The sequence below is a fragment of the Vipera berus genome, assembly GCF_964194415.1.
Source record: "Vipera berus genome assembly, chromosome: 1".
NCBI lineage: Eukaryota > Metazoa > Chordata > Lepidosauria > Squamata > Viperidae > Vipera > Vipera berus.
In genome coordinates, this window is record NC_138202.1 from 125646858 (window position 1) to 125674390 (window position 27533).

Below are 27533 nucleotides of genomic sequence, written 5' to 3' on the forward strand. Positions count from 1 at the left end.
TATACGCACTTTTGTTGACAGGGTGATGTCTCTGCTTTTTAATGTGCTGTCTAGATTTGCCATGGCTTTCCTCCCGAGGAGCAAGCGTCTTTTAATTTCTTGGCTACAGTCCCCATCTGCAGTGATCTTGGAGCCCAGGGAAATAAAATCTGTCACTACCTCCATTTCTTCCCCATCTATTTGCCAGGACAAAATTGTATAGACACCTGATAAATAAATAAAACCATGGAACAACTTCCCATTGAAGGTAGAACTTCTCCATTCTTTGTTGAAGTTCAAGAGGAAGCTTAAAGAATGTATCTTTTACCTAAACGTTTGTGAAACTAATATTGAAACACTGGACTGAAACTAGAATACAATAATAAAAATATTGCTGCATCAGAACTTAGTTCTATCATATATTTCCTGATAAAGCAAAAAGTAATGATTAAAGCCTCTCACATTTAGATTCACTGGTGAAGCCCTCAACTCCTCTACAGTAAATTCCCATGAAGCTGTCCGGTCTTTGCAATACTGAAATGTGGAACTCTTCTATGTATCCTTCATGTTTTTCTGTGAGACTAGAATAAGTAATGAAGGATGTGTGCATAGGCTAGTCTACTTGGAAGTCACTGGATTAAGTATTGGAGGAGGAAATGCTACATAGCTAATGTGAATTGCTATAATGTGTGATTCCTGATGCACAAAAATACACAAACACAGCATTCTGTCAATAAAGGTAAAAGGAAAGGTAAAGGTTCCCCCGCACGTGTGTGCTAGTCGTTTCTGACTCTAGGGGCCGGTGCTCATCTCTGTTTCAAAGCCGAAGAGCCAGCGCTTGTCCGAGGACGTCTCCGTGGTCATGTGGCCGGCATGACTAGACGCCAAAGGCGCACGGAACGCTGTTACCTTCCCACCGTAGTGGTCCCTATTTTTCTACTTGCATTTTGACGTGCTTTAGAACTGCTAGGTTGGCAGAAGCTGGGACGAGTAACAGGCGCTCACTCTGCTACGCGGCACTCGGGATTCGACCCGCCAAACTGCCGACCTTCTGATCAACAAGCTCAGCGTCCTAACCCACTGAGCCACCGTGTCCCCTAGTCTACTTGGAAATCACTGGATTAAGTATTGGAGGAGGAAATGCTACATAGCTAATGTGAATTGCTGTAATGTGTGATTCCTGATGCACAAAAATACACAAACACAGCATTCTGTCAATACATATTGCTAATTTGCAAATCACAAAGAATCTGGGGTAAACTGAAAGTATGCTGATAATAATAATAATAATAATAATAATAATAATAATAATAATAATAATAACAACAACAACAACAACAACAACAACAATAATAATAATAATAATAATAATTTATTAAACCTGGATGCCACCCTGCACTCAACAACTCACAACAAAGAAGTTACTATAAAATCAATAAAAAGTAACAGCGCTTTTTATTGCAATAATAATCGTACTTCATTCTTGCACAGGGGAGCTGGTTTCATGCTATTATAATTTATATTGTTATCAACAGGCATGTTAATATAAATTGGGTAAGAACCAGTTCCAATAAAGTGGTGGGTTCCTCTCCCTTTTTATTTTGGATTATAGAATAACCTGGGTATTTCATATATGCAAAAGTATTCAGAAGGTGTTCATGGGTTTGGTGGTTGAGGATATTACTTATGTTCTTATAAATTTTAATTCCTTTACTGATATTAACATTGTTGTGGTTGTTTTTATTATTTACTCCTACTATTTTAAAAGGGACGCGGTGGCTCAGTGGGTTAGGACGCTGAGCTTGTCGATCAGAAGGTCGGCAGTTTGGCGGGTCGAATCCCGAGTGCCGTGTAACAGAGTGAGCGCCTGTTACTCGTCCCAGCTTCTGCCAACCTAGCAGTTCGAAAGCACGTAAAAATGCAAGTAGAAAAATAGGGACCGCTACGGTGGGAAGGTAACAGCGTTCCGTGCGCCTTTGGAGTCTAGTCATGCCGGCCACATGACCACGGAGACGTCCTTGGACGAGCGCTGGCTCTTCGGCTTTGAAACGGAGATGAGCACCGGCCCCTAGAGTTGGAAACGACTAGCACACATGTGCGGGGGAACCTTTACCTTTACCTTTACTATTTTAAAAGGAAGGCTTTGCCTTTCCACTGACTCTGCTCTCATTAATAATTAAATGATCTGAATCAATCTAAACCTTGATCAGAGGGGTTTTTTGTGGGGGGTTGGGGGGGTGTTTAACAAGTTGTGAAAACCCAGCCAGTGTGGGCTACATACTGTGTTATAGAGTGTGTTGTGCAACCCCTGAAATTCTGTCTTTCAGTAAACATAAATTAAAACTCACAAAGTTTAATATGTCATGCTATTATTTGATTCAGACATGATGCTGATCACACCCTCATGGCAGATGAAGGAGAGGAGGGGAAATCTCAGAAAGAAATCCCCCAACTTCAGTTTTCTACTAACATACTTTATTTCCTCACTTCTATTCAAAGAGTTGTCTAATCATCTTTCCAGCCACTAAATTTAAGTTATTCTTTTGTTCTATTGGGCAATTGGGATTTTTTAGCATAATGAGCAGCTCACAAACTCAGAAAACAGAGCCCAGGAATTGAGGGAACTGTGGGGGTTCTGTGTCGTTTCTGTTTAGCGAGGTGGGCCCAGGGCATATAAGGAAGACAATAAGGTGGATTAATTCAAACAGCCATAGTGCTAGTGCTGAACACCTGCTGGCCCCAATAGAGTTTTCTCAAGTTACATTGGTGGGGAAAAAATCAGTCAATTCACACAAGATGAACCCAATTGGTCACATAACCCATCTGGCTGAGAAGAATGAGGGAAAATTTTAGGATCTTACCTGGTACAATCTTTGAAACAGAGGATTTGGGAATTTGCTGGTTTTAAATCTATCCACAATGGTGCCTTCACTATCATCTTCACAAACTAATGACATAGAATCAATCAGGGAGTCAACTGCAGACAGCTGATCCTCTGGATGATCAAATAAAGATAGGGAAATAGTTAATAAGATGCAACCATTTTTCTGCGGTTTTATATATTTACTTACTCAATGTACACACTACATCTCTGTTCATATTTAACGTTTCATAGCATAGCAATTCATAGCATAGACACAACAAAAGTAGAAATAATAAAGATACAAAATAAAAGCAATAAAAATGCAAAGAACATGCAGCAAAACCATTAGTATTTAAAGGCTTGCCTAAAGAGTGGTACTATACTTTGACTCCTCTTTGAAGACCGTGTTCTCCAACCTGACCCTCTCCAGATGTGCAGAGCTCAATAAGTTTCAGGAATGGCCAACTAGAAGGAGAATTCTGGGAGATGAACTCCATAAACCCAGAGGGGAGCCTGTGTTTTAGGAAATCTATCATAAAAGATCAAATATTTTCTTTCTTTCTTTTGGGGAGGGAGAAAAATCTTCCAGAATGCTGCTGCTGCTTCCTCCTCTTTCTAGTCCTAACAGATTCAGACTATGTGTCATTTGTATAAATAACATTTGGTTTTCAATTTTTATCCCTATAACAAAAATTCTTAAATTTTTAAAACTAAATTCTATTGAGTTTGATGGGCTGAGAATGATCCAATTTGGACCATTGAGTGGATACTTGAATCTCTGTCTCCCAAGTTCTAGTACAACCCTATTACAGATCATAAATAGGCCATATCAGACTAAACTAAAAAGCGAAGCACAGAAGCACAGAAATATATACAATGAATATAATCAACAGGCAATTTCTAGATATTTCCTGACATCATCCCTGTTTTGCTTACAAAGCTAAATTCTCTTGGGATTTTCTGCATAACTATTGAAAGATATCACTTTTCTGCTTAGTTTCATTCTATTTTTCTGCCATGTGTATCTCACTATATGATGTTTTTAAATACAAATAAAGGAATTATTTTAATGTCAAGCTTCTTCAAAAGATTATCTTCATTCTTCTGATCACAGCATTCTCATTTCTCCCATTAAGAAAAAGCTTGTCTTTCATCTGACAGCTTTTATTCCTAAATATATATTTAACACTACAGTATTCTACTTTAGGAGTGTTGTTTATATACCAACTACATTTAGCATAACGAATAATCTTTTTTCATCTTTTTTTTTTAAAAACCCAACAGTTTAGAGCTCATAATCACTCCCAAACTAATTGAAACAGAACAATCCTCTAACTTGGTGGAGCAGTGGGCTAATGCCTCCTTAAGTAACACCAGCTGCCTGCAATTAGTGCAGGTTCGAGTCCCACCAGGCTCAAGGTTGACTCAGCCTTCCATCCTTCCGAGGTAGGTAAAATGAGGACCCAGATTGTTGGGGGCAATAAGCTGACTTTGTAATAATGCCGCTTGGGGGGCCCCCCGAAAGCCCTAATAAGCAGGCATATACATAGAATGAAGGCTATTGCTAAGCACATTGATTTGTGCTTTAGATTGTAAGCCACCCTGAGTCTTCGGAGAAGGGCGGGATATAAATGGGATTAAAATAAAAAAAACTGTGTTTCTACATAGAGCACATCAACAACCATTTAAATAGTTTCAATCTTGTAAATGATAGAGAACCCAGTTACAAAGGGAATCCTGGTTTGATAATGTCTCAATGCATAGTGCTGCTAATAAGAAATACACACACATAGCAAACCCAATCTTAATGTGACCGGGAGAGTAACAGTAATAATTTAGGAAGAGGGAGGGCAGACCCGCAGGTCACTGGAAAAAAGTATCTCAGACTAAGCAGTGTATCACAAGCCCATCATTTGTTGTACAAATACAACAAAGGACTCTTTCAATCAGATGAAAGACACCAGTTAGCAGACTGTTGAACAGTATATTCTGTGCCCTCCCCTTGCTAGATTTGATTACTCTTTTTCATAGCAACTAAAGGATTTGTTGGAGTCGAACAATGGTGAACTAACGAGATTATCCTTAGGCACTTTTAAGATCAGTGCCAATGCTTCCTTTCTCCCCACCCAAAGTAGATACAATATTAATTTAATTGAGTTGAAAAGACTGGACAGGATGGAAAGCTTAAAACTAAACAAAAACATCTGGAAAATAATCTAAACATCTGAATGTATATCGAGAAACCATGATTTCTAATAGAATAAAGGAGCCACACATTATAGATCTTATCCTGTGTACTTTGGGGTAAGAAGAGTTAATGTGGATGGAAATTACTTCTGAGTAGATAAGAACAGGTATGTGATTCAAAATACAAGCTCACCTGTCGGGGTGCACTTTTTATTATTTTTTAAGGAGGAAAACATGTAGTGTCTCAAATCTTCCATATAAGGTAGTTGCACATAAGCCAAACACTAGAACAAAATGGAAGAACATGGAAGAAAAGGCAATTGAAATAAAAGCATGTTGTGGATTTTTTTAAAAAAAAAACAAAAAACAAAACCCCAAATAATAGAAATTAAATTATTTAATTAAAACATTCAATATCGTTGTCATGGTTCTGACTAATGAAACACTTCAAAGAACCTTCAGGCATTGTTTATTCTAAAAAGTCTATAATAATGAGAACAAAGTGTTGGCACGGCATGATGGGATGCCAAGATCTGAATTCCCCTCCCTTTAGCACCTAATATCTGGCACAATTCCCTCCTCCAATTAGCAGTCATAAATCACATTCTCCAATCAGTTTGAAGGGCAAAGCTTCATGCCATTTCTTATCTTATTAAAAACAACCGGGGGAAACATTCTCCTCCCCCCCCAGCTTCATCTAATTCTAAGAGCAAAACAATTTAAAGGAAAAGGCTGCCTCTTATATTGTCAAAGCAAAAACATCCAATGTTTGTAGCGTTGACAATCGTGTAGGAAGACAGGCTCGATGACCGGCCTATCATTCTCTCTCAGCCCAACTCATGTCATAGGGTTCATATTGTGAGGAGAATAGGAGGAAGGAGGATTAGCTATGCTTGTTTTGCATTATTTATAAATAATAATAATAATAATAATAATAATAATAATAATAATAATAATAATAATAATAATAATAATAATAATTTAATTTGTATACCGCCCTTCTCCCGAAGGACTCAGGGCGGTGAACAGGGCAATAAAAAAGGCAGGGTCAAAATATCACCATCTTCATCCTGGTCTGTGCTGTATTTCTCTGAAGACTATAACCAGTATCAACCACTCTCGATACATAGAGACTTTTGTTCTTGTATTCAATCCTTCATACAATCTTAAATCATTTACTTTCATATCTGATTCTATGCATCAAAAGAACTTGACAGTGACCATCTTGAATAATTTCACTCTAGATGAATCAAGCCTTAGATATTTATACTGACAGAAGCAGTGTTCCTTACCTTTTCTAGAGTATAATTGCCTCTGCCTCCTAGATTGCTCCTAGAGATTTCTTTTTTACTTTAGCATGAATTGGGGCACTACCCTTTAGGATGACAACTGATAGAATAACCTTACACACAAACACTGTACTTTTCTGCACTCAGAACTGATTCTCCATTACACGTGCTATTATATAATACCCATTGCTGTATATAGCCAATACCCATTGAAACTCATAGCATCAATTAACACTAATTTAACTGCTCCTATTATTATGAGATTATGGCTTGTTCAAATCTCAGAAATCTTTTAAGAAGATTGCAAAATTCTTATTGACAGTCATAGTTTTTAGAAACTAGCTGGTGCATCCTTCTGTTTATTAATTGTTGGGGTGTTTTGCTTTATTTTATTCCTTTTATTCATTATGTTTGCTCTACTTTACTTTTATGACTAGTCTAGAAATAAAAATAATAAAATAAAATAAAATAACTATTCAAACCAATTATTAGTACATCCCCCATTGCTAAATGTAAATGCTGCAGAGATGACACAGCAATACAAATATTTTTGCTGGACTTACCCACTGTAAAGTATTATAATAGGATATAAAAGTGGCTTCTTGAATGAATCATAATGGTTTCTAACTGAGTCATAATGGCCTGACTCATACATAATGTCAAGCCGTAAGGGGTGGGTTCACATGTTGTTCTGAGGAAAAAACCAACCCTAAAATGAAGTATATTATTTTTAGTGACGACTATTATGTGTAATACAAACCTCACAGTGATGCAGAATTTATTTCAGTGGCACAGCAATTGCATAAAGACTTTTTAAAAACTCCTCTGAAAATCGATCCAGATTCAAAATGAAAAGCCTTAACTATTAGACCAAGGTGAGATCTAAAATCTTTTGAAAATATTAAACTGAAATTCTTCGTTCTTTCTATGATTTATTCTATTTTGTGCTACTTTTCTCTGCTCTAACGAGAGGCGATTGAATAGAATATAAGAACTGTATCTTCATAAACATTATTGCTCTGAATTATATTCCTACGCTCTTCAGTCATCAGTATTACCTCATATTCATTCTTAATTAGTGGAAAGGCTGCTCCAACCTGTGGATGTGATCTCCGATCATAAGCATACCGTACTATAGCCACCATGTCCAACTCATTTAAAGCATTAATCAAAGCAGATAGAGCAACTGTAGCAGCCTGTCAAGAAAACCCACAGTTATTCGTAATGTCATTAAAACTTAGCAGTTGGAACATTAACAAAGAATAAAAGAAATGAAGACACATTATCACCTAGAACTAAACTCTTAACTTCTGACTTGAGGCTCACCTTTGCCTCTTCAAAAGCTTAGCAAACCATTATATGGCACAGTCAGGTCTCAAAATCAAGAGTGATTTGGGTTAAGATACTATCTTTAGAACATACTGTACTATCTTTCAAATGAAGGGGGGACTATATAATGCTAAGCACACACACATGAATATGGTAATTATCTTCCCAAAGTTACTTTGGCTGAAAAGTTAACGCAACAAAAAAGAGCCATATAAAAACCCCTTAGGAAAGGATAATTTCAGTCTCATGTGGTCACCATCTATTCGCTATTTATAGCATTTCTCAAAAAGACCATCCTCCTTTGAACAAATACTCTTTTGGACAGAACTATTCAGTTCAGATGCCATACATTTATTTCTTTTCTAGATTAGGTATATATCCTCTCTCTCTCCAACACATACCCAATAAATACTTTTTTGTTGTTGTTGTTTGCTCTTGGATTAAAGCTGGGTTCTTTTTCAACTCCATGCTGTTCTCATTACTCCTATAGTAACTGAGCTTTCTTTCATTTTGCAAAACTAAAGGGAAAAATGTCAACTCAGCTGTTGTTCAGTAAGCTGAACGTTTAAAGTTACATGAATAATTTATCCAACATTAAGGTTAGTTTATTTTACCTCATCATCCTTTGTTGCAAAGACTTTCAGGACTTGGTTCCCCATATATCGGTATGTCTGAACCTAGAATGTTTCCAGAAAGTTAGCTATGAAACTGAGCAACTTAAGGAAACAAGTGCAAGCATTAAAAAGGCCAATGTAGCATTTGAAATTAAATGGAACAGTGTATTATATTCCTATATATAGCATTTTTAAGAAGTTGGCTTGACAATAGTTGACGTAGACCTGTGTTTCTCAACCTTGGCAACTCTCAGATGCTGGCTGGAGACCTCTGGGAATTGAATACTAATACCTCTGGGAATTGAATACTAATACCACTTTACAATGCCTTGGTAAGGCCACACCTGGAATACTGCATCCAGTTTTGGTCACCACGATGTAAAACAGATGTTGAGACTCTAGAAAGAGTACAGAGAAGAGCAACAAAGATGATTAGACGTCTGGAGACTAAAACATATAAGGAACGGCTGCTGGAATTGGGTATGTGTAGTTTAATGAAGAGAAGGGTGAGGGGTGACATGACAGCAGTGTTCCAATATCTCAGGGGCTGCCACAAAGAAGAGGGAGCCAAGCTATTCTCCAAAGCACCTGAAAGCAGGACAAGAAGCAATGGATGGAAACTAGTCAAGGAGAGAAGCAACCTAGAACTAAGGAGAAACTTCCTGACAGTTAGAACAATTAACCAGTGGAACAATCTGCCTCCAGAAGTGGTAAATGCTCCAACACTGGAAGTTTTTAAGAAGAGACTGGACAGCCATTTGTCTGAAATGGTATAGGGTTTCCTGCCTTAGCAGGGGGTTGGACTAGATGACCTCCAAGGTCCCTTCCAACTTCTTCTTCTTCTTCTTCTTCTTCTTCTTCTTCTTCTTCTTCTTCTTCTTCTTCTTCTTCTTCTTCTTCTTTTTCTTTTTCTTTTTCTTTTTCTTTTTCTTTTTCTTTTTCTTTTTCTTTTTCTTCTTCTTCTTCTTCTTCTTTTTCTTTTTCTTTTTCTTCTTCTTCTTCTTCTTCTTCTTCTTCTTCTTCTTATTATTATTATTATTATTATTATTATTATTATTATTATTATTATTATTATTATTATTATTTTCAAGTTGCCAAAGTTGAGAAACACTGAGATAGACAGATCGACAAAGTGTTAACTGTAAACTAAAGATGGATAACCCACAGAACCTATTTTCCAATTTCTAGAGACCCCAGAATGAATGAATCCAAGATGTTGGCCCTACCTTTAGCTATGCCATTCTTAAAGGTATGTGAGAAGCCTCACAAATGAATAAGCTCAATGAAGGATAATTTTAAGGGTCAAGCTAAAAGCCCCTAACAAAAAAACATCCTCGCAAAGAAAACTAGGCATAGGACTAGTATATGGTATCAATTTAAACAAAACGAACTCTTTCCAAAAACACTTTCCCAGGAAACTAAAACTGCTAGTTCAGCCATAAAAAACATTTAGAAATACGATAATGATGATAAGTTGGGAAAAGATACTGGGAGCTAAGAGAAGCTCCAAGATAGCAAAAGTAAGTAACTTCCTAGAAAAAAAATCTATGTTCATGAAATACTGTCTCTTTGTTTTTTCAAAAACCCCTATTCTCTTTGAAGGTCTGTCCCACTACATCAGCTACCCTAATGGGCTCACCGACCTTACTAGGCACATGATGACCAATGAAATCCAATGCTATAGCCAACTATATGTCTGTCTTTGGCTTCACTGCTGTCAATAAACCAATGTATGTAACAACATATAGTGTTGTTGTACAAATGTGCCAGTATTTAATTAAACAAACCCCTTTTAGGGAAAATGGTTCTACTATATCAGTCCTAAACTAGAGCTAAAAGGAAATGAAAGTATGAGCAACAAACAATCCAGAAATCTAGTTTTGATCTTCTAGCAGCAGCTCCCTAAAGCAGCTGGCAAACAGTGAAGCAGTTTTGATTGCCTCAGGCATAATAACAACACTCAATGATGTCAGAATGAGAACAGATTAGGCAAAATGTATAGTCATTATATACTCCAAACCAAGGGTGGCATGGTACAGTCACAGGAACGATATGATTCTGTCATTGTTCACTGGCCAAGGCAATAGTTGAAGTACTTGGGTGCAAGTATCAGAAATCATAGAAACAGTGAACAAAAAAAAATGCAACACAACAAAACAAAAGACAGCCACATGAATATCTTGTTGGCAAAAATTGCAGAAAGCTAGTTTATGAATTTAACAATGAGTGACCAGCAATGTACACAGGTGGAACCTGGGTCTCATTCCACATGTAAATCAGTTTTCTGGGGCCTGCACTCAAGAGTGTTTAAGCCCTGTTTCAACAACAGACCTAGCAATTTTTCGAAAGAGCATTAAATCTGTGTTTATAAGGAACACTTGTAAAATCTGACAAGCACCGTGGAAAGTATCAATCAAGCATTTACATGAGTAAATTTCCACACCTGTGGAAATTAGGGGTCTGCTCTCTCCTACAGCCCAGGCCAAAATGGGGCACGTGAGGAAACACCCAGGATGTATTTTGTTTTGTGTGATCCTTTGCGACAACTTTGGCTGTCTTCTGAAAATGCTACATAATGCTAACATTTTGGTTTCTGATTTTATTCTTTCTTTATTAGGTTGAATACTTTCTTTTACCATTATTTCTATTATGGAGAAAACTGATTCAGATTTTACCATGTAGTTCTAAGCTTTTTATTACAGAATCCATAGATTTCTAACTGGGACGGAGGAGGAAGAGGAAAACTTCACCATATACAATATACATGGAAAGAATACATATCACATCATTATAATATAAACCAATTTGAAAGCACTATTTCTGTCACAAATTAGTAGTCAGATAATCTGCAACTCATCTGTAGCAATCTGTCTGGCCTTTTTAAACATGCAATTGGATAACACCTGAGTATTGGTCATACCAGAGAAGATCGGCAGAATCCCAAGACAGCAAAGCATTTTCCATCCGTCTTGTACTTCATCTGTTCCTCATCCACTTTAGAGAAAGGAATGATGTCACTCCCATACTTGAATCCTACAAAATTAAATAATGATTTCCAATGTTAGTGGATGTTCTTCTAATTTAATAAAACCTAAAATAGGCAGTGAGAGTGGACAATAAGATGAGTTAGCTTTCCAGGAAAAGCCCTTTGGGATGGGACTGGACTGAATTTCTGCTAAAACAAAGGTAGCAGAACAAAACGGCAGGAGAATATTCTTAGTGGTAAATATCTAAACACAATTTATTTTATATGGACCCACAGGCCTCAATCAAAATTCTTTTCACTGAGGTGCCAGGTTTGACACCAAGTTATTGCAACTTAAAATATTTAGGGAACAAGGAAGAAGACTGACTTATACAAACGGTCTGCTACATGATGGTCTTGGTGTTTGATGAGTTTAAAAAATTCAATAAGCCTTCTGTATGTTTAATTATGCGCACATTTCCCAAAGCCATTTTTGATTCTCTCCTTCCTGGAATGCATATCACATTAACCTATTCTGTCACAAATTGTACATCTGCTTGCTTTGACTTACTATATTTCATCCTAATGTTTATGCCACAGGGTGCACACAAAATGGGAAATGAGTTTCATTTTGAGCTCAAAACAATCACATTTCTAAGTTCTGCTCCAAAGATTGGTCACAGTTTGGCAGAAACAAAACCTGGAACAACTGTGTTTCGGTCAGGTAAAACTTGCAGGGATCCCACAGTGATTTTATAGAGTAAGTAGGGCAACACTGATATGCTTTCGCTCCTCTCTCCTATAAGCAGTTCCTAAAGTTTTGTATCCTACTACCATCCCTGATCTTTCAGAGTCTTGACTTTCCTTCCTCCCTAACTCCTCTCAGCTATCATCATCCTTGGCTCCTCAGCCCCCACCACTACCACTTATTCTCCCAAACTACAGTTTGATCCATATCCAGAACAAAGCATCTCCATTTTGTTCCATATCCAGATTACATCTTTTGGTTCAGGCACGAGCCACGTGAAACGAGGTCTTCCACGCTGAGAACAATTTATGTGTGAATCATTTTCACACTCTTATTCTGCCACATTCACTAGGCGCACTAAAAAAATTTCTTCTTTTCTTTTGCAAAATTAGAATCAGTGGCAAAACAAATCAGAAGAAGACTCAGAAAAGCCTTCGGTGGGATTTACGAAGCAAAAGGCAGCAAGATACACTGGAATCTCCTGAGCAAATATGCCGTTTGCAGTTCTTTTTTTCTAAATTTTATTTTCTTTTATCATTTAGCTTTGAAAAACAGCAGGGCTGCAATTCTATTTGCGTTGCACGATTTCACAGAAATTGATACCTGTCACGCCAAGCCCTTGGAGATCTAAGACATTCTTGTGGAATATCTAAAACCCTTTAGGTGTGAATGTCGAAGACGTCTCAAAAGGACACTCTGAAGAAACTAGAGATGCAAGGAGAAGAAGAGCAAACAATTTCATAGGGAGAGGGAAGAACTGGGCTCACATATGCTGCTTTACTGGGGGCGGAGCAGACCAGTTTTTCAGCATTCAATTTCTATGTTTAAGGAAAACAAGCAAAAATCGTGTTAAATAGGGAAATCCAATTAGTTTTTTTCTACTGAGGTCATTCCTTCCATTAATACAAATGGCAAAAGGTAAGTCCTCTCTGGTGTGCATATATATTTTAGAAGCTTTTTCTGCGAGTGTCCCAATCTCCAGTGATTTGGTAAATACAAAAGTGGGGAGGAGGAAAATGTTTCCTCTTGCATATGTGAATTATTAGATTTTACTCAAGGCAACCTGCAAACAAGAGGAGCAGATCAGAAAAGTAAGAGTACCTACACTCAAACTCTTGTTTTCAGTACATTTGACCAAACTAACTGCTGAAACCTGTTAATGCTTAAAATAAAAAGCCCTCTATGAGAAAATTAATCAACAAATTCCTTTTGAAATCTAATGATAAATCATTCTTTGCTATTAGATATTATATCATCACCTGTCAATTTAAAACCAGCTCCTGTGAGCTATTGTGTTCATCTTCCTCCTCTTCCTTCTTGCGCACAGATTGAAAATTCCTGCTTTAAAACTCATTAATTTAATTCCCATTAAATCTGAATTTGAAAGTCACTGTTCTCACTGTGCCTGGTTAATAAACCTTAGATTACAAAACTCAAACATATTAGAATAACCTAATTGTTTCAAAATGGAAAAGCTGCAGTGATTTCAAAAATTAAAGAAGAGGTGGTTTATGGGCTGAAACTCGTATGACTAGGAATTAAGATTCTCAGGCCAGATAGAATTGTTACATGAACATACTTTAATTGCACTGCTACCTCTTACGGTTTACTTTCTGTGGATGAGAGACATACACACACAGACACACACTTTTATTGCTTTGAATTGTAGTGGGCATATTTTCAGCATGGAAGTAGTCTTTGCTTACTGACCACAACTGAGCCAACAACTAAGCGGAAAATCATCTGACTGCTACAGACTTAGGACGTTATTTCCCATTCAGTCATTCAGCAAGCCACTAAGGTTGTTAAGGAAGACATCATGTGACCACAATTTATGATTTTACTTTTGTGTTCTCCATTAATTCCACTTGCTGGAAGCCAATTGTGAAGAGCACAAATCACATGACCACAGAATGCTGCAACAGTTTTAAACGTGCACCAGCTGCGAAGCACCCCAAATGGCGATCACATGACTGTGAGACATTGCAGTGGTCATAATGTGAGGACTGGTTGTAAAGCTGGTGTTTTTTTACATCACTGTAAGGTTGGTCATTCAACAAGGAAGTCAGTAAGCGAGGACTACCTATATGTATAAATACTATCTGTCCATGTCAGTATGAAGAATCTGCTCTTAGCTAACTGCAGGATAAGTTCAGAAAGCTGAGATTTGTTGCCAGGCCTAGAAGAGAAATCTGACAAAATGTCAGACAGTCCACAATAAAGCATTCTCATTCTGTCTGAACTGAGCAAAAAAATGGATTATAAAAAGACTCACAGCCTTCCCGGGAAAACACTGAAGTCATACCTTGAATAACATCCTCTTTCTGAACTTCTGTTTCATCATCATCATTCAAACAATAAACTGTTTCTTTCTGTATATCCTCTTTTTTATGAGTCTTGGCATCAACAACTATCCAGGGTTTTTTCACTTTTTCCTCTGTGAACTTGGAACCACATTGAGAGAAAGAAAAAGATAGCATTTAATTTTAATTTATGAATAAAAAAACAAGCCTCAACTATTAAGACTTTACTGCCTAGAATTACAAGTAAAAGAATGATGGAATGACCTTATCTAATAGTATAACTTTTCATTGATTACAAGAGATCCGAGCAGGTCTATAAAACTGTCAAGTTTCCCAAATGAATTAAGGAAAACTGTTAATTCTTAATAGTTTCTTCATCTCCATGGCATCTGATTTCTCCAAATTAATATGACATTTAGAAACCAGACTATGGGTTTTTGTCTGATTTATGAAAAATGCCTGCATTCTAGCTGTCTCAGCTATTCCATTTAGTACCTGAACATGCATTTAGCTCAGATCAGTTATTCTGGCAATGTCTGAATGTGAAACTAATTAGTCCTCGATATGGATATTAGTCTCATTTTACTTGGCATATCTGTTGGACTGACTCCAGCTATGCTAATTCTGGATTAAAATGAGTTCTAGTCACTTACTGCTTTGTAGGCCACAATCTTGATAGACAAGTTAGAACCAATTGTAAGCTGGCAGGGCCATGACATAGGTCTCCGTTCAACCTTCTTAAACATTGAAAGCCGCTCCAGACTCTCTCTTAATAAACAAACATGGAGGAAATGAAACTCGGTTAAAAAACAAGAACAATTCCACAATGAGCAATTGTGTTTGCCTGTTTTCACCAAACTATTTGTTGGAGACTTATTAGCAACTGTAGTGCCAAAACCACTCCTAAATTATAGTCTAAATATTATTCTTTCAGATTATCACATACAGAAGGATCAAGCAATCACTTCTCCATCGGCTTACAAAATCCTCATACGGCAGCAAACGCAATGCCTCTTCCACAGAGATTATTCACACATTCAGTTTCCATTTATCAAGTGGTGTGTATGAATGCATATACAGTACTAAACGTGTGACATCACGTAAGGTTCCCTCTACATTCTTGCAGTTTGTGTCTTGATTAACACAAATGTTTAAGTAGCATCTGCCTCATGAACACAAAGGGGGTCTTCCACACTTCCTGCTTGTAAAATTACTCATCTTTTCTAAAGCCATGTTTTCTGGATTCCTGTGCCTAACAGTCATCCTGCTGCACTTCAGGTTGTTATACTCCCTCTGATAAATATACACTCTGGTGGAAAGTTTCACTCTTCACCAATGCTACTAGTTGTTCTCCAGAGCCACTTTGCCAAGGGCTGCTGAGTGTCTGCTCCCTCTTCCAAAGAAACCTTTGGAATGGCCTCTTTTCCTTACCTTTGGGCTTATGAAATGGTGGATTTTTTTAAAAACTTTACCAATTTCACATAAGTGTTAACGAGGCAGTGCTCATCTCTGCTTGATGTCCTATAGAGAAATATACTATGCAAATGTAGCAAGGCAGTGCCATATTCTCAGCCACAATGCTCACTTGTGTCAAGCTAGAGCACTGTTTCTCAACCTTGGCAACTTGAGGATTCAACTCCCAGAATTCTCCAGGCAGTATGTAAGGGAAGGGGTAGTTAGGAATTGGGGTGAAATTAATAAGAGCTAGCTTTCCCTTCTACCCAGCGACAGAAGTTGGGGAGTGGGTTCCCCCTACCAATAGATCGTGAAACATGCTTTTCATTTTAGCTCAAGTGATAGCAAGAACAGTGAAATGGTAGTGTTTCTTCCCCATCTACTGTTGTAACAAAGCATCCATCAAGACCAAGCAACTCCTGCACGTAACAAGGGAGTGGACTAATGACCTTTACAGTCCCTTCCGAGTCTATGGTTCCGTGACAGCTGTGTGCTCACTCATGCAAATGGAAACCATACCCTTTCCTAGCAGAGATTGGCAGAATAAAGACGCAGGGGAATCCACCAGTCAAGGACCACAGTAACTATTTTCCAGGCAAAACACCTGGCCGTCATCACTGCCAAAGTGATAAACTCTGAACAGAATTTTTAAGGTTTCATTTTCAGCCAGGATTAGCATAGGAGAAAAGCAGCTGAAGGCTGTCACGCAGAATTATCCCAAAAGGTAAAATCTCTTTTGCGTTGAATTTGTCTCCTGATGTTTCGTAGAGCCTTTATGTGCTTTTCTTGGCGAGGGCAAGCAGGTAGTTTGCCCTTGCCCCTTTTTGCTATTTTTGTCATGTTCTTCGGCTTTGATTTCCCAACCGTTCTGCTGGTATTTCCTAGCACTCCCCCAATCAAATACTAATTGGGCCATAATACAATTTGCATACAAGCTCAGACATGGCTGCTACAATATTACTCTAACAACTTTATGACGAGAGCCGGCTTTTGCATGAGTGCTCACCAGTTATAGCATCCATAAATCTGGAAGCTCAACCTGGGTTAAAGCAGATAAGTGATAAGGTGCAAGAGAAGAAGGTGAAGCATAGCAGGTAAAGGCAGAAGGAAACTGTAGGAATTCTTTTCTACACGAAAAGCTGCATAGCTCAGGACACAGGTCTGCAACCCGCGGCTCCGGAGCCGCATGCGGCTCTTTCAGCCGACTTCTGTGGGTCCCAGTCCTCTGCCATGTGCAGTCCAATAAAAAAAAATGGGACTAAAAAAGTTCAACCAATCAATTCAAATATGCAGGGTAGGTGCACAGTTCGCCTTGGCTCCACTCTTCAGTCAAACCCTGTTCTGTGCATGCGCGCATGTACGCACATGCGCACACATTTTTTGCGGCTCCCAGTTTTTCCTTTTGTGAGGGAACCGGTTCCGAGTGGCTCTTTCACTGTTTCAGGTTGCTGACCCCTGGCTTAGGAGAAGGAGATAAAAACTTTCATTGATGCTACTTGAGTAAGTCTTGAGTAAGGAAAACACACCCCAAAATAATAGAGTTCTTTTCACAAGAACTAGAGGATTTTTATTTTACCTGAAAGTATAAATGTCCTCCAGACCTTCTTCTTGGTCTAATGAAAACATAAGTTTTTTCACCATCTGGAGCCCTTCCTTTTGCTGTTCACTTAGACCCTTTCCTGGAAAAGAATTTCTGCTTCTGCTGTCATGCGTACTGGGAGATGCATTCTCACCTCTGTCTTCATCATTCATTGGAAATGGCAAACTAAAGAAATTGAAAGCAATTTCAGTTTAAATCCCTGATTCCTTAGGAAACAAGTAAAATAGCGTTTCTATGTTTTAAAAAAAAGAACCTAGGAGGAAAATTACAAACTGACGCTTTGAATGCATCTTTTGATATACCCCCAAAAAATAAAATGACATTGTCAAGTCATTGCAAACAATTGCTAATGATAGGCATTGATGCAGTATTAGTCATGGGGAGCATGACTGTACAATTCTTTTGTAAAAGTTTGCAACTTTTAAAGAACTAAAAGTGCACATGTTTTCCTCTATGGAGAATTTACTACAGTATCAGAAATTCTATTTTGTTGACATTTGTACATTAATGCCAGTGACAAATCTATAGGTTATGGTAAATATTCTTAATGGCAACTGGCGAGACAGAAAATGTCCCATCATGATCAGTTCAGGATAATGAAAAAGGCCTTAGAGAGAGAGAAGGTAATGTATTTGTAACTGCTTTTAAGAAAACCGGAAGGTGTTTCTTTATCACTTTTTTTTTCCTTTCCTTTTCTTTCTCTTTATTTTTTCTTTGCACTTTTAACTTATTTCTTTTCTTTCCTTATTTTTCTCTTGAACGGTGTATTGTTTTTATTATTTTAAAAATATATATAATATATATGTAAAGGTTTCCCCGCACATGCGTGCTATGCGTGCTAGTCGTTTCCAACTCTAGGGGCCGGTGCTCATCTCCGTTTCAAAGCCAAAGAGCCAGCGCTTGTCCGAGGACGTCTCCGTGGTCATGTGGCCGGCATGACTAGATGCCAAAGGCACACGGAACGCTGTTACCTTCCCACCGTAGTGGTCCCTATTTTTCTACTTGCATTTTTACGTGCTTTCGAACTGCTAGGTTGGCAGAAGCTGGAACAAGTAACAGGCGCTCACTCTGCTACGTGGCACTCGGGATTCGACCCGCCAAACTGCTGACCATCTGATTGACAAGTTCAGCGTCCTAACCCACTGAGCCACCACGTCCCATATACATACATACATACATACATACATATATACATATACATATACACCTTTAGTTCTACGCGAGAAAAAACCCGAATAACCAAAGATCCATATATATATATATATATATATATATATATATATATATATATATATATATATATATATATATATATATATATATATATAATGGATGCAATTAATATTGGATTCCCCAATAAACAGCCATTTATCCCTGGAGTAGACTAGTGATTATCTAGAAACTCATTCATATAACAGAAGCAACAGGAAGAATATGATGTGAGGTAAAGAATTTATCCTTTCCTCTCCCAAAAAGCTGTGTCCCAAAGACGATCACTTTCCCCATCTCCAAGGTAACCGTTAAGAGACAAAAAGAAATTTATACATAGTTCATTTCTGATTTTCTAGTAAGAACACAGCTGCTGAATGAAAGATGAAGTTTAAGTTTCCCAAACTCTTAAATTAAATATATATCCCATAAGACTAGGCATTCCTGATTTGTCAAAAATGGTAATTTGTCCCATTATATCACACTGATTTATAGAAAATAAAACATAGACCAGAATGAGTTCCATTTTCTTTTTTAGGCTACAATTCTATTCATGCTTATTGAGAACTGATTGCCACAGTGTGTCTTTTCTAAGCAGACTGTGTAATTCTGTATATTGAATACAACTGCCTATTATTTTCAGCTACCTGGTGGCTTTTGAAGGATTAATAAAATCTAAATATTATTATTAAGTGAACATAATTCTCAGAGTCATTTGAACTAAAACAGCCTGTTTTGCATACCTGTGTATGTGTGTATGAGTCACAACCTTTTTTCTCCTTAATACTTAAAAATCTAGGGACAGAGACAATTTTCCATAACTGCCCACTTCTGGGCCTATATTAATACCCAGAGCTGCCTGTGTTCTGTACAAGCAGGGAAAACAGTACAAAAATGTAGTACTAGGTGAGACGGTTATTTTTCTGAATGTCAGCTATTTTTAAAAAACTTTGTTTTAATAATAATAATTTGAAAAAGATAATTTTGACCTGTTTGTTCTGAAAACTAACCATGTATTTCAAGTGTCCAGAAAATAGACAGTTGATTGAGCTGTTATTCTAGGCACATGATTCATTCTGCTACGGCTTTCTGAATAAACTACAACAACTCATATTATATGCTAAGCCATAAGCAAGCAAATCGCATTTGGCTTAGCGTGATGAATAAACCCAGCCACAGTTTATGTTCTCTATAACTCTTTCCCTCTTTGTAAATCTACTAAAAACAGAGTAAGGGTATGCAGAATAATCAATGTATGGAAATTCATTTAATTTACATATATAATTTGCCAAGATCAGCTTTCCTGGATTCAAGATTTGTTTGTTTATTGTAATTGGAACTGGTTATGGCAAGCTGCATTAGCTATTTCACATGAGAGAAAAAGCATACAGAGCATGTTTTCTTGAATGCTTTCTGATCCGTTTACCAGTATGGCCATAAGAAGTATCTGTATTTCCTTCTGTGTAACTAACTCTGCATGTGTATATGTTTCTACTCTTCCCTTCTGTTGGTATCTGTGTGACTTAGTGTGTATGGGTGCACCTGTAAAGACTGAGTAGACTGCGTGTATTCTACAATTGGTTACCTGACAAGAAAGAATTTCAGGACTTAGAATAGAACAATCAGCGGCATTCTGAGCCACAGCCTGGCAGTCCGTCTCCTAAAGAAGCATTGGGGGAGACTTTTTTCCCTCAACTCCTGGCTGAATCCAGCCCATTTTCAAACTCGGTCTTTCTTTCAGCACCTTCCCCACCACTACCATATTTTGATCCTGCTGTTGAATTTTCAGAATGGTCAGGTAATGGACAGACCCCCAGATTTCGTTCCAATTCCTGTGCATAATCCCTTTTTAACAGTGAGTTGGGGAAAAAATATATAGGTAATCCTCGATTTACAACCACAACTGACCCCAAAATTTCTGTTGCTAAGCGAGACATTTATTCAGTGAATTTTGCCCCATTTTATGACCTTTCTTGCCACAGTTATTAAGTGAATCACTACAGTTAAGTTAGAAACACTGTCATTAAGTGAATTTGGCTCCACCATTGACTTTGTTAGAAAGTCACAAAAAGTGATCACATGACCCTGGGACATGGCAACCATCACAAATATGCACCAGTTGCCAAGCATCTGAACTTTGATCACATGACCATGGGGATGCTGCAATAGTCATAAGAGTGAAAAACAGTCATAAGTCACTTTTTTTAACTTCAAATGGTTACTAAAGGAACTGTCGTAAATTGTAAATTGAGGGCCACCTGCAATAAAAACATTAAGAATGCTTGAGTTAACAGTAGGGATCCATTCATTTCTGGTTATGCTTTGTCACAGTTCTTTCCTTACTCACAAAAATTGAAGGGAGATGCCAGTTTTCTTCAAGTTAGCTATGATAATATCCAGTTGATCTTCACTGAAGGGACTCCCAAGATCAGTAAAAACCTCAATGTGCCATTTTTCATATTTTTTTCCTCTAAAAAAATTAAAACCAGTTACATGATTATCCACATGGAATACTGTACTTGCTAACAAAAAGCAGTCTTACACTTTTAATGATCAGTCCATGTGCTTCAAAAAATTAAAAAGTTAATATAACACATGCTTAATTAACACCATATTCTCTGACTGTTGTTACATCATTGTCTGGAAGGTTAAGACTAGAAAATTGTCAAATTATTAAATAACTAGTGAAAACAACAGGAGAAGTACATGTTCTTACAGTCTATAACTTGAACTACTAACTTCTAGCTACTGTAAATCAGGATAGCTGAACCAAGATTAATGAGTACTCCTTATTCTGACAACTTCCAAAAACATTTGGAGTTCACTTCCCAGAATTCCCATCCAAATGTAAGCACATTGCTGCTGATCCCTTGGGCAATACACTAATCTGATAGGCTGTTTTGTAAGTTAAGTAATTCTCATGTTTTGAAAAAATGAAAAAAAGCTTTTTTTTAAAGCCATTTCCAGGGTTTTTCTTGGTATGGACAGAGATCTGTGAACAATGATTTATGAGGAATTACTTATTGTGACGAGTCTCTCATTGCCTCCATTGACCAAGTAGACCTATTTTTAACCTGAGGGGCAACTTCCATATATATATATATATATATATATATATATATATATATTAGGTTAATTTGCTAAGAAATTATACGTGTTATTGAACAATGCTAATCCATCACCACAAAGAGAGAGATGCTGACAAAGAAAGCAAAATTTCTCAGGCATTTTATTAGGCAATTTAATACCTACGTTTAAGTTGCCTAATAAAATGCCTGAGAAATTTTGCTTTCTTTGTGAGCACTTCACTTCTTGTGATGATGAATTAGCACTGCGCAATAACACATATAATTTCTTAGCACATATAAAATGCTGTATCCCTCTCCACTTCATCTCATTTGATATTCTAAGTATGGAAGAATGCTGTCACAGCAGTTTTCAGAATTCTTAAATACACCCATATACTTACATTGTTTCTTTCTGAAGCAAATCCATGCATACGATCAGCGCATCAAGAACTTCAGTATGTTAAGAAAAGATGATTTTAAAAATGATGCCTGTATTGAACTTCCTCCTCTAGATTTACCTTCTCTATCAAAGGAAAAAAAATCAGATGAGCATGCACTAAAGAACACCAAGTTTTATGAGACAAACCTCACAAAAAGAAAGAGGCTCCATGAGTGTCTAAGACAGGGGTCAGCTATTGTGACTCAGGAATTCTGGGAGTTGAAGTCCATGAGTCACAAAAGAGCCAAGGTTGCCTATACGTGGTCTAAGAAGATGTATGGAATTGTAGACTGAAAATGTTATAAATTAAAATTCTACTAACAATACAGTAAAATAATACCACGAATGAAGCGAATATACATGTCCCAGGATAATGTTGCAGGATCCAATCTGGGTCGGTCACCCAGACCGGAGATTTTGCCTTCTGAGCTTTCAGACTCTTGTACTGGAGCCCATCCTCAGAGGACTTCTCACTACCAGAATGTGTGCTTTGGGCTATTCTATGTGTAGTATTTATGTGTTGCTTGGTTGTTTATAGCTTTTATTTGTTGATTGGAGTATTGATGACAGGCTATTAAGTTGTTGGCTGTTTTGTTTCGGAGATCTGATGTGTTTCAGTACATCACCCAGCAGCTACCATACGAAGACAAATCATGGATTGCAAAGATCGCTTCGAGGTCGGAGATACTTCTGATGTAATCTACCAGATACCCTGCATGTAGGACAGACGGGGAGGAAGCTAACCACCAAACTGCAAGAACACAAGTGAGCAATCAAATGAGAAGACCCAAACTCATTGGTAGCCTCACAATGCAACAAACGACATACATTCAACTTCACAGCTCCTAAGATAGTTGGCCAAGCAGGTACAAAGGCAGCCAGAGAAATGATTGAAGCCTGGGAAATGGGCCCCTTGTCAGTCAACAGGAGTGTTGATTTACCACCATCTTACCAAGTACTTAAGAGCCCAGGCCTTGGTGGCAGAAGAAAACAACAGCCAATGACTTAATAGCCCACCATCAACACCCCAATCAACAAATAAAAGACATGCACAACCAGGGACCACATAAGCACTACACATAGAATAGCCCAAAGCACACATTCTGGTAGGTAGAAGTTCCCCGAGGATGGGCTCCGGCACAAGTCTGAAAGCTTGAAAGACTAAATCTCTGGTCCTTGTGACCAACTCAGATTGGATCCTACAAAACAATATCAGTGTCTGTTTAATTCTAAAGTGTTCAGACTTTTTTGTTTTGTTTAAATAATAGAAAGTCTCTGTACAAATGTCTGCAGGACAACAATCTTCAATGTTCAAAAAAGATACTGTCGCCTTGTTCAGAGCCCAGTAGAGTCAAGTTTTGTATGTCCTCCAACAAATCAAAATCCGGCAGCATCAGGTGTCTGTGCACAGTGATATGCTGGTATTGGTCCCCACTTGCAAGACTATTGGAAGTCCTCTCGGTGCCAAATAAAACCAAAGAAACTTCATCTTTATTCTCAGCAAATACCTATAGATAGTTGAAAAATGACATGCAAATACAAGGTAGCAGTGTGGATTTTACTATAAAATCCTTCATTGCTAGAGCTTCATTTTCCCATTTAATCCCCATCGTATCATATATAAGCTTTCGTACTCAACTGCCAGTATATTGGGAGGATGGAGAATCAATTTGTTGAAACAATTTTTTAATCTAAATCAGGCATGTCAAACATGCCACGTCACGTGACGTCGTGCGACATATCGGGACTTTTTCCCTATTGTCAGCAATGGGGTGGGCATAGTTTTGCCATGACGTACCCAGCCTGCGGGCCGGCAGTTTGACATGCCTGATCTAAATAATAGCATATTTAAAAAGTCTGTTCTCCATGGGGTAAGAAGTGTTTTTTAAAAAACAACACAATGCCTTCTTCCTTCTGCATCAAAAGACTAATAAAATAAATAATGTTTTAGAATGTGAAAGAAGGTATCTTCTTTAGTTTTAGCTTCATTTACTGTATATTTCTGCTTTAGGTAGCTCTGGGGAATGAGATACAAATGCTACAGTGGAAGAAATGCTCATGAAACACTTGCACCCTCCTCCCAAGTGGCTAAAAATGTCAGTTTCCCACCAGCACTTCACTTCATTAACCCAGAAGAGGCTTGAAGCTAGATATGACCCAGGGCCTTCAAGTACTAGACCGTAACATACATCCAATTGTACTGTGCCACATCTCCCTAATAAACATATTTTCAGCTAGACACTGCAAGAATATAGAGCTTCTGCTGAAGACAGCCTTTTCTCCAATTTATCTTCCACCCTCTAAGATTTGATACTGAGGTTTTCCTAACATCATGGGAGCCATGGCAATAGAGTTCCTTGACTCTCTAGAACAGCTGACTGAAGGCCTCCAGAAATGGGAACACATAGCAAAGTTACATCAGTATCCATCTATTACAGAAAGAAGACAGCAAAACTTAAAACAGACCTGCAGTTTGCAACCCTCTGTAGTGATTTCTTGCTTATAACAACTTATATCATTACTGGTGTGCTTCGTTTACCTGTCGCTGCACAAACATTGTCATCACTTTCTTGGCTTGTTCAAAAGGAGACTCTTCTCCAGGAGCGGAATTGCTCATTGAAAAATTAACATCCATGCATAGCACCACAGCAGTCTTTGAGGGAAAAAGAGACACAAACACAGATGGAATAAGATTAATGACAAGTAGATGACATAATGCAAGCACCTACACTTAGTCCTTGTTTGGCGACCACGTAACTCAGTTGTTATGTGAAGCAGTCATGACTGTTTATGATTTTACTTCACCTTTCCTCTGCCTTACAAACTTGCAAAGGCCATAATGCAGGCATTGGTCACAAAGTTATTTTTCCATCACCATCATAACTGCAAACAATTGCTGTGTGAGGCAATTGCTGAACAAGGAGTGTGTTTGTATTTGCTGTATTTGCTGTACCTTATTTACAATACTCAGTGGAGTTTTCTTGAGTAACAATATTTTAGATATATACATGCCAGGTACAAAAAGACCAGATCCATAGTAAAGGTCCAATTAAACTGATTTATTGCTAAAAAAAAAAGCCTATGCACTTCTCAAGTAATGGTTAGCATCTGCTTGGAGTTAGAATTCAAAGGGGGTTGGACTTAGTCTACTTGTGAGTAGGTAGGGATTCTTGGCTGATCCTTCTTTTAACTCTACCCCCAGGTACTGCCACTAGTTATCCTACAATACAATCCCATTGCAAAGAAAGGTACAGCCCTATATACAACCTCCTGAAAGTAAACACTGCACCTGTGAGATGTACTTCTGAGAAAACATTCATCTAATTGTTCTATCAGGCTATACAGTAGTTTCAAAATGTTTATCAGAAAAACAGCATAGAAAAATAAACTAAAAGATTTTTAAAGGAGGATAAAAATCTATTTAATTATCTTTGCAGAATAAACTTTATTGTCATCAGAATAAAGTGAAGTACTGTTTAATGTGAAACAGCAAAAGTAAACTTGGAATATTTAATTATGAGGAAGAAATAAAAACAATCTTCTCTTAATCTTTGCCTGCAAGGTATTTCTTTCTCCCCCCCCCGCCCCCCCTTAGGATGACCTTATCCCATTCCAATGCAAATTTTATAATGTTTGGCCCACAAGGAATTCTTTACTACAAACAGAAGCAGAACAAAAATGAAATATACTGTATATATGAAGATAAAAGACCTGGGAAAGTCAGATAATGCTGCATTTGCAAAACATTCCACCTTTGTTTTCTTTCATATATGTGAATAATGTTCTCTTTTAAAAAGATACTATCTTTACTTGTTAAAGAAATCACTATTTAAAATTCATAAATTCTTCTGAATGCTTTTTGCTCAAATTTAAATGTACTACTTATAATACATTATACCTGTATTATTTTTAAAACCTGTTGACTATCTTAAACTATAAGTTACAGGTAGTCCTCAACTTATAACAGTTCATTTATTTATTTTATTTAATTTTATTTTATTGAATTTATATACCGTCCTTTCCCGAAGGACTGTTAGTGACCGTTTGATGTTACAATGGTGCTGAAAAAAGGGACTAATGACTATTTTTCATACTTATGATCATTATGAGCATCCCACAGTCACGTGATCAACATTCGGATACTTGACAACTGACTCACATTTATGACAGTTGCAGTGTCCCAGTTATATGATCCCGTTTTGCAACCTTCTGACAAGCAAAATCAATGAGGAAACCAAACCATGTTACTGATTTAACAATTGCAGTGATTTTTTTACAAATGTGGCAAAAAAGTCATAAAATGGGGCAAAACTCACTTAACAAATTTCTCACTTAACATAAATTTTGGGGTCAATTGTGGTTGTAACTTGAGGACTACCTGTATTTGGCGGACCAATAACGAACCAATAAAATAAAAGAGAGCATTAGCATTAAACACCCTAGTTCAAATTTCATCTCCTTTTCTATACAGCTCAAAGGAGTGCTAATCCTATCCCAGATGTTGTTGTGGCCCAAATAGTGTATGACTTTCATAGTAAAGGAGTAAGAACACAAATTAAACAAATTAAAATCCCTGTACAGTAACACTAGTCTCATCAGTGACAGGATTTAAAAGAAGTTTCCTACAAAGAAATAATGAAGCTGCTGCTCAAAGCTGTGTTTTAGCCAGAAAGTTACTCCAAAATGGATGGACCAATATGTTGGAATATTACAAAATCCCTTGAGTTGACTGCTACACTACATCCTAAAATTAATTTCATGCTTGAACCTAATCAGGTTTTGGTACTGAAACTGCCATGCAAGGGTGACATTTGCCAGAAGAAAGAACGAAGTGTACTATAGCTAATTATATGGGACATCCCAACCTTCTTCTAAAAAAATATCCACTCCACTCAGCCTGCCTCCTCACTGACCTAAATATTGGTAGTTCTTGCTCCCATGTGGTCTGATTCTGGATAAAAACCCTAACCCTAACCCCATGCTGCCTACAGTGTGTGTGTGTGTGTGTGTGTGTGTGTGTGTGTATACACACATGCACCTTCAAATCAACATTGACTCCTGGGATCCCTCCAGTTTTCTTGACAAGGTTTTCAGAAGTGGCTTGCCCTTGTCTGCTTCCTAGGGCTGAGAGCCAGTGACTGACACATGGTTACCCAGCTGACGTTGTGCCTGAGATGGAAATAAAATTCAGTCTTCTGGTTTCTAGCCTGGTGCTTAAGCACCACACCACTCTGGTTCTCAGTGATTCTCAGCTTTCCTCTCTGAGGCTAAGAGAATGACTGGCCCATAGTCACTAGCTGGTTTCCGTGCTTAAGAGAAGACTAGAACTAACTAGAATATGGCAATTTGCAGATGCTTTTTTGGGGGGGGGGAACATGAAGATATTTTTTATTTAGAGTTGACTCCTGATGGCTGTCTGGACCAGTCCCTGCAGTTTTCTTGACAAGCATTCAGAAGTGGTTCACCACTGCCTGCTTGCTGGGAC

At 37.7% G+C, this 27533-nt stretch overlaps 1 protein-coding gene across 2 annotated transcripts in view; it reads right to left on the bottom strand.

Moving 5' to 3' along the window:
* XRCC5 (X-ray repair cross complementing 5) overlaps positions 1 to 27533 on the bottom strand; it is a 58986-nt gene that overhangs the window by 30470 nt on the left and 983 nt on the right. Inside the window, exons 2-13 of one of the 2 annotated variants that reach the window (XM_081336486.1) lie at positions 24588 to 24701; positions 23373 to 23556; positions 22011 to 22059; positions 20889 to 21011; positions 17309 to 17497; positions 14931 to 15045; positions 14280 to 14418; positions 11182 to 11294; positions 8262 to 8324; positions 7377 to 7514; positions 5223 to 5313; positions 2841 to 2974 (exon numbers count right to left, since the gene is read on the bottom strand). In XM_081336486.1, coding sequence (XP_081192612.1) covers positions 2841 to 2974; positions 5223 to 5313; positions 7377 to 7514; positions 8262 to 8324; positions 11182 to 11294; positions 14280 to 14418; positions 14931 to 15045; positions 17309 to 17497; positions 20889 to 21011; positions 22011 to 22059; positions 23373 to 23556; positions 24588 to 24701 — 1452 coding nt within the window. Of the gene's footprint in view, positions 1 to 2840; positions 2975 to 5222; positions 5314 to 7376; positions 7515 to 8261; positions 8325 to 11181; positions 11295 to 14279; positions 14419 to 14930; positions 15046 to 17308; positions 17498 to 20888; positions 21012 to 22010; positions 22060 to 23372; positions 23557 to 24514; positions 24702 to 27533 lie in introns of both variants that reach the window. The other variant, XM_081336487.1, reaches the window with a different exon arrangement.